Here is a 7,025-nt window from a genome sequence, read left to right on the forward strand (position 1 = left end):
TTCAACTCAGGACACTGACCTCACAGTTTTTGAGTTTGAGCCGTGTTTGGCTCTGTGCTGACAGTGCAGAGCTTGCTTGGGATTCTCTTTCTCTCCCCCCTCTTCCTGCCCATTCCCTGCTTGTGTTCTCCCTCTAATAAATAAATTTTTAAAAATAAATACTATTTTAAAAAAAGAAAATTCCAGTTACATATGACCACATATTATAAGGTTCCATCTGTATGAAATGTCCATAACAAGCAAATGCTTAGAAAAAGCAAGCAGATTAGTGGTTTCTTAAATTTAGCTAAGGTTGGGTGAGAGAGAGAAAGTTACTTCTAATGGGTACTGGCTTTCTCTTTAGGGTGATGAAAGACCAGTAGTCAGGGGTTAGAAAAGAGGGAAGGATGTATTATAGGTGGAGCACAAAGATTTTTTAGAGCACTGAAACTACTCTGTATATTAGAATGGAGGTGGGGTGCCTGGGTGGCTCAGGTCATGATCTCAGGTTCGTGGGTTTGAGCCCCATGCCGGGCTCTGTGCTGACAGCTCAGAGCCTGGAGCCTGCTTCAGATTCTGTGTTTCCCTCTCTCTCTGCCCCTCCCCGCTCATGCTCTGTCTCTCTGTCTCAAAAATAAATAAAACATTTTTTAAAAATTTAAAAAAAAAGAATGGTGGTATGTCATTATACATTTGCCTAAATCCATAGAATGTAGTGTCAAGAGTGCTCTCTCTAGGGGCACCAGAGTGAGCAGGTTGAGCATCCAACTCTTGGTTTCGGCTCAGATCATGATCTCAGTTTCATGAGCCGGAGCCCCACACTGGGCTCCGCGCTGATAGTGTGGAGCCTGCTTGTGATTCTCTCTTCCTCTCCCCTGATCTCACACACACACTCTCTCTCTCTCTCTCTCTAAATAAATAAAAGAAAAAGTGATCTCTAATGTAAACTACGGATTTAGGTAATAATGATCTGTCAGTGTGGGTTCATCAATGGTAGCAAATGCACCACTCTGGTGAAAGATGCTAATAATAGTGGCTATGCACACCTGAGAGCAAGAGACATATGTGAAATCTCTACCTTATGCTCAATTTGGCTATTTAAAAAAAGTCTATAAAAAAATCAGTACTTGGACAGGGGAAGATGAACAGGTATAGCACAAGGAGTTTTGGGTGTGTTTTTTTGGTGGAAGGGAGTAAAAGTATACATAAGACAAAATTTACCATCTTAATCATTTTCAAGTGTACAATTCAATGTTATGAATTACATTTATATTGTTGTACCACCACAACCACCATCTACCAGAATTATTTTAATCTTCTAAACTAAAACTACACCCATTAAACAATAACCACTCATTCCCTCCTCCCTGCTGTCCTGAGCAATCATTCCATGTTCTGTCTCTATGACTATTCTAAATACCTTATGTACTGCAATTACACAGTATTTGTCCTTTTGTGGCTTAGTTCATTTAATATAATGTACTGATGGTTCACCCGTTTTTGTAGCATTGATCAGTATTTCCTTCTTTTTTAAGGCTTAATAACATTTCATTGTATCCACACACCATTTTGTTTATCCATTTATCTGCTGATCAATACCTAGACTGTATCTAACCTCTAGTTACTGTGAATAATGCTATCAATATGGGCATATAAATCTCTCTCAAGACCCTGCTTTCAGACCACCTGACTGGCTCAGCCAGTAAAGCATGTGACTTGTGATCTCGGGGTTGTGAGTTCAACCCCCACTTTAGGTATAGAACTTACTTTAAAAAAAAAAAAAAAAGAAACAAAAAAAAAAAAACCCTTGCTTTCAACTCTTTTGGTAAATACCCAGAAACAGAATTGCTGAGTTATATGGTAATTCTGTGATTAATTTTTCAGGAACCACCATACTGTTTTTCACAGTAGCTGCACCATTTTACATTCCCACTACAGCACACACTGTTCTAATTTCTTGACATCCTCACCAATGCTTGTTTTATTCTGTTGTTTTGATAGGAGCTATCCTAATGGGTGTGAGATAGACCACAGGGGATTTTTAAGAGGTGACACTATGCTTTATGATCTTGGAATGGTGGATACATAACATTATACATGTGTCAAAACCTACAGAACTCTACAGCACAAGGAACAAGCCATAGTCTATGTAATTTTTTTTTTAATCATGGAGAAAATCAAAGGATCCCAAGAAAGAATACAGACTGAGATACGAAAATCTAACTGAAAAAAAGAAAAAAAGACAAAATCTAACTGCATTATAAATGTATGAAACAAGCTCACTGAAGGGAATGGGGGAATAAACAGTGCTGACCTGACTTTGAAAATGCTGCAGAACTAGAGGGAAAAGGAGCTGCACATAAGAACTGTACTTGAGCTGATAAAGTTGTTCCCCAAAGGGCAACAGGTTAGTAATTCTGATATTGCTACACTACATATATACTGAAAAGGAACTGCAGCGAAAGGGAGTTGTCCCAAGTGGGAATTTACAGGTAAGCAAGAAGAGACTAGAAAGATAATGTGCAAATGGATTAGAGTTAGAAACATCATTAAATATTTAATTAATATACAGATGATTACATATAGAAATATTTATGGATACAGTGCATGTACACAGCTTAGTATATACACATATATTTATCACTGAGAGAGACTGAAGAATAAAATTGCAGTAGTAAGCACATCTAGCATCTGTATCTTGGTCTCTAACACCATTCTCCAATGAAAGGAACCAGAGCTCTTTAGAGAAATGGCTGATTCTAGGACTGGGACAGAAAATATTTGGATGAGCTTGTACCATCTTAAAGTCCAAGGAAGTAAAGAAGTTCTTTTAAAAAATCCTTACTGATGGAGATATGTTACAGGGGCACAGCAAAGTTGGAACAATCTGAGCAACAAAATAAATGAAGCAGTATTGGATTATACCCTTACTGATACACATAAATCAGTAAATTAATAGATAGGGGAGAAGAGATAAATCTCCTATGCAGAATAATTCCAAATAAAATATGTAGATACTCCAACCCTAAAAAAGAGAGCATAACTCCTTTCCCTTTAAGTGTGGGCTGTACATAGTGACTTCCTTCCAAAGAACATAGTATGGAAAAAGAAGAAAAAACTACAGTGGAGAAATCTGATAAACACTACTTCAGCCAAGTGACTAAAATCAGTGTCAATAATAATCAATCCTGTTGATAATCTGTATCTTTGAAATGATGTGATGAAAATGGCACATGATCATCCTTCCCAAAACCCACAATCTCAGTCTGATCACAATAAAAACCTCAAGGGTGCCTTGGTGGCTCAGTCAGTTAAGCATCCGACTTTGGCTCAGATCATGATCTCACCATTCAAGAGCTGGAGTCCCCATGTCGGCCTCTGTGCTGACAGCTTAGAACCTGGAGCCTGCTTTGGATTCTGTGTGTCTCTCTCTGCCCTTCCCCAGCTCATTCTCTCATTCTCATTCTCATTCTCTCTCTCTCTCTCTCTCTCTCTCTCTCTCTCAAAAATAAATAAAACATTTTAAAAAATTCTTTTTAATCAAACAAATTTCAGTAGAGAAACACCCAACAATATACCTGACTAATACCCCTCTAAATTCAAGATCCTCAAAAACAAGTAAAGTCTGAATAAATGGCAGATACGAAGGGCTTAAGGAGAGGGGCGCATGGGTGGCTCATTGAGTGTCTCACTTCAGTTCAGGTCATGATCTCATAGTTCATAATTTTGAGCCCCGCATCAGGCGCGCTGCTGTTGGTGCAGAGTCCACTTTGGATCCTCTGTCCTCCTCTCTCTCACTGCCCCTCCCCCACACCTGCTCGCACACGTGCTCTCTCAAAAATAAACATTTAAAAAAAAGTGCCTAAAGAGACATGACAACTAAATGTAATATGAAAGAGAAAAAGAAATTAGGTAAAAACTAAGGAAAGCTGAGTAAACTATGGATTTTAGTTAACAATAGGGGTGCCTGGGTGGCTCAGTCGGTTAAGCGTCCAACTCCAGCTCAGGTCATGATCTTATGGTTCATGAATTTGAGCCCCATGTCATGCCTCATGTCGAGCTCCAGCTCAGAGCCTGGAGCTTACTTCAGATTCTGTGTCTCTCTCCCTCTCTGCTCCTCCCCCACTCATGTTCTCTCTCTGTCTCTCAACAATAAATCAATGTTAAAAAAAATTTTTTAAACAATAATGTCAATATTGGTTCATTAATTTTAACATATGTACCATACAAGTTAAAGAAAGAGAAAAAAGTGCCAGTAACTGTAGGCTGATGGCCTATTACTTACTGGAGTCGATTTTATAGCTTGGAATCAGATCTAGGTGACTAAGAGACCTGAGCCATTAAAGGAGATCTTTATTGTTTCCAACATACAGGAAAACTTTCTCCACACAAAATAAACTTCTGGACTTCTATTTCAGAAGTGTCTTTCTTTCTTTCTTTCCTTCCTTCCTTCTTTCAATCCCTGCAGTACCTTCACTCAGTCTGAGATTAGGTCAACTTCAACAAGCCCTTACCATCAATTCTAACCATTTATGCAAAACACCCATCTATTCTGGCAGGTGATGTCACCACAATATAGTATAGCAAGCAAAAGGCAGCCCATGAACTCCAAGAAGGACACATGAGCCCTTCACCATCAAGCCTCTTAAAATGATGGTGGGCCATGTTAGACTGCAAAAGATCTCAACGCTAAAATGTCTGTCTGGGGTGCGGGGGTGGCTCAGTTGGTTAAGCATCCCACTCTTGATTTCGGCTCAGGTCATGATCTCAGAGTTTGTGAGATCAAGCCCCATGTGGGGCTCAGTACTGACAGTGCAGAGCCTGCTTGGGGTTCTCTCTCTCCTCCCCCTCCCTTGCTCACATACTCTCTCTCAAAATAAATAAACTTAAAAAAATATATATGTATCTGCTTCATCATTAATATCACTACCTTTTCTTAACCCCTTTGCTATTATACAAATATCCATAAATACATGTGAACACACGTGTGCTTTGTCTGTACAAAGTAATCATTAGTTCCTTCAAGACAGACACCATAAATTCTGTATTTTGGGGTACCTTATACCTACTCTCCTTCTTCCTAATAGAACCCTAATTTTGTTCAGGGGAAGTTTGTTGTAGAAACCAGGAAAGCTTTTGCCTTCCTGACAAAGAAGCAGATATATTTAATGTTATTCTTCATTCTCTTATTTTCCTTTTTTTTTTTTTTTTTTGGACTTACATACAGATCTGTTAGTTGGAGCTGCAACTTGCATCTATGAAGGAAAGTCCAAAACATTTCCACAGATGCTGATCCTGAGAGTGCTAAGTTCATGAAACCATACCAGTGACTGCCTATCTCCAAATATCTTGTGATACAAGACAAATAAACTATTTAAGCACTTGTTTAAAAAAAAAAAAAAACAAGTTGCAGCCCCTAGCACCATAAGCAGCAATGATAAGTGTGACTTCAAAAGAAAGACTTACAGGGGTGCCTGGGCAGCTCAGTAGGTTAAATGTCCAACTTCAGCTCAGGTTATTATCTCATAATCTCATGCTTTGTGAGTTCGAGCCCTGCCTGCATCTGTGCTGACAGCTCAGAGCCTGGAGCCTGCTTTGGATTCTGTGCCTCCCTCTCTCTCTGCCCTACCCTCGCTCACACTGTCTCTGTCTCTCTCAAAAGTAAATAAATATTTTTAAAAATTTAAAAAAAAAAAAAAGGAAAGACTTACAGTATACCTCCTGAGCTTTCACAACTGGATCAGAAAGGAGGTAGAAGATCCAAACAATCCTAGGAAGAACTATTAAGCGAAAATCCCTTAAAGGGATCAAAAACTTAAAAGAGTCTGAACCCTAACCTTACAGGTAGGGCATATCACAGCTCAGTATGCCCTAATCTTAACAAACATCTTTCCAGGATCCTGGGATCCCAAAATATTTAAGGAAAGTCTCTAACATGAAAAACAGGAACCAAAACTAGCAAAAAGGAGGAAAAAAGCAACTTGAAGTCTACAAATATTATGCAAGAGACGAAAACTAAACAATAAAACAAAAATTTATTTTTGGATACAAAAAGAATTATAAGAAGATACTGTTCCAAAGTGTTAAGTAGAGGATGCTATGAAAAAAGTATATTCAGAAAACAAACAGAGGTGCCTGAGTGGCTCAGCTGGTTTAAGCACCCAACTCTTAATTTCAGCTCACAGTTCATGAATTCCAGCCCCTGTACATGAGCCTATTTGGGATTCTCTCTCACCTTCTCTCTGCCCCTCCCCTGCTCATGCTCTCTATAAAAGAAAACGAGATAAAGAAAGAAAGGAAACAAAAAACAGCTCTTGGAAATTAAAAATACAATAGCAAAATAATTAAAAACTCTGGGGCACCTGAGTGGTTCAGCCTGTTAAGCATCTGACTGTTCATTTCAACTCAGGTCATGATCTCACAATGAGATCAGGCTCTGTGCTAAAGATATGGAGGCTGCTTGGGATTCTCTCCCTCTCTCTGCCCACCTCCCCCCACCCCCACCCCGTGTGTGTGAGTGTGTGTGTGTGTGTGTGTGTGTGTGTCTCAAAATAAATACATAAACATTTTTTAAAAACTAAAAACTCGGAGCAGTGTGAAGAAGAGGAGGCGAGAACGACCCCCTGACCGGCCAAAGCCCGCGAGCCGCTGCATCCCCGCGTCCAGCCGCCCGCGTCCCGCCGCCGTCGCCACCATGCCCAAGAGAAAGGCTGAAGGGGATGCTAAAGGAGATAAAGCCAAGGTGAAGGATGAGCCACAGAGAAGATCTGCAAGGTTATCTGCTAAACCTGCTCCTCCAGAGCCTAAACCTAAAAAGGCCCCTGCAAAGAAGGGAGAGAAGGTACCCAAAGGGAAAAAAGGGAAAGCTGATGATGGCAAGGATGGAAATAACCCAGCAGAAAACGGAGATGCCAAAACAGACCAGGCACAGAAAGCTGAAGGTGCCGGAGACGCCAAGTGAAGTGTGTGCATTTTTGATAACTGTGAACTTCTGGTGACTGTACAGTTTGAAATACTATTTTTTATCAAGTTTTATAAAAATGCAG

The 7,025-nt window shown here is 39.8% G+C and overlaps 1 protein-coding gene and 1 pseudogene across 2 annotated transcripts in view; one reads left to right on the forward strand and one right to left on the reverse strand.

The window, feature by feature from the left end:
* FNBP1L (formin binding protein 1 like) overlaps positions 1-5,258 on the reverse strand; it is a 105,678-nt gene extending 100,420 nt beyond the window's left edge. For both annotated transcript variants that reach the window (XM_029948762.1, XM_029948763.1), the window contains exon 1: positions 5,201-5,258. In XM_029948762.1, coding sequence (XP_029804622.1) covers positions 5,201-5,257 — 57 coding nt within the window. In that variant the 5' untranslated portion in view covers position 5,258. The remainder of the gene's footprint in view (positions 1-5,200) is intronic.
* A 1,325-nt stretch (positions 5,259-6,583) lies between these two features.
* Positions 6,584-7,024, forward strand: LOC115299404 (annotated as a pseudogene).
* Position 7,025: the final 1 nt, after the last annotated feature.

The sequence above is a fragment of the Suricata suricatta genome, chromosome 8 (assembly GCF_006229205.1).
Source record: "Suricata suricatta isolate VVHF042 chromosome 8, meerkat_22Aug2017_6uvM2_HiC, whole genome shotgun sequence".
Classification (NCBI taxonomy): domain Eukaryota; kingdom Metazoa; phylum Chordata; class Mammalia; order Carnivora; family Herpestidae; genus Suricata; species Suricata suricatta.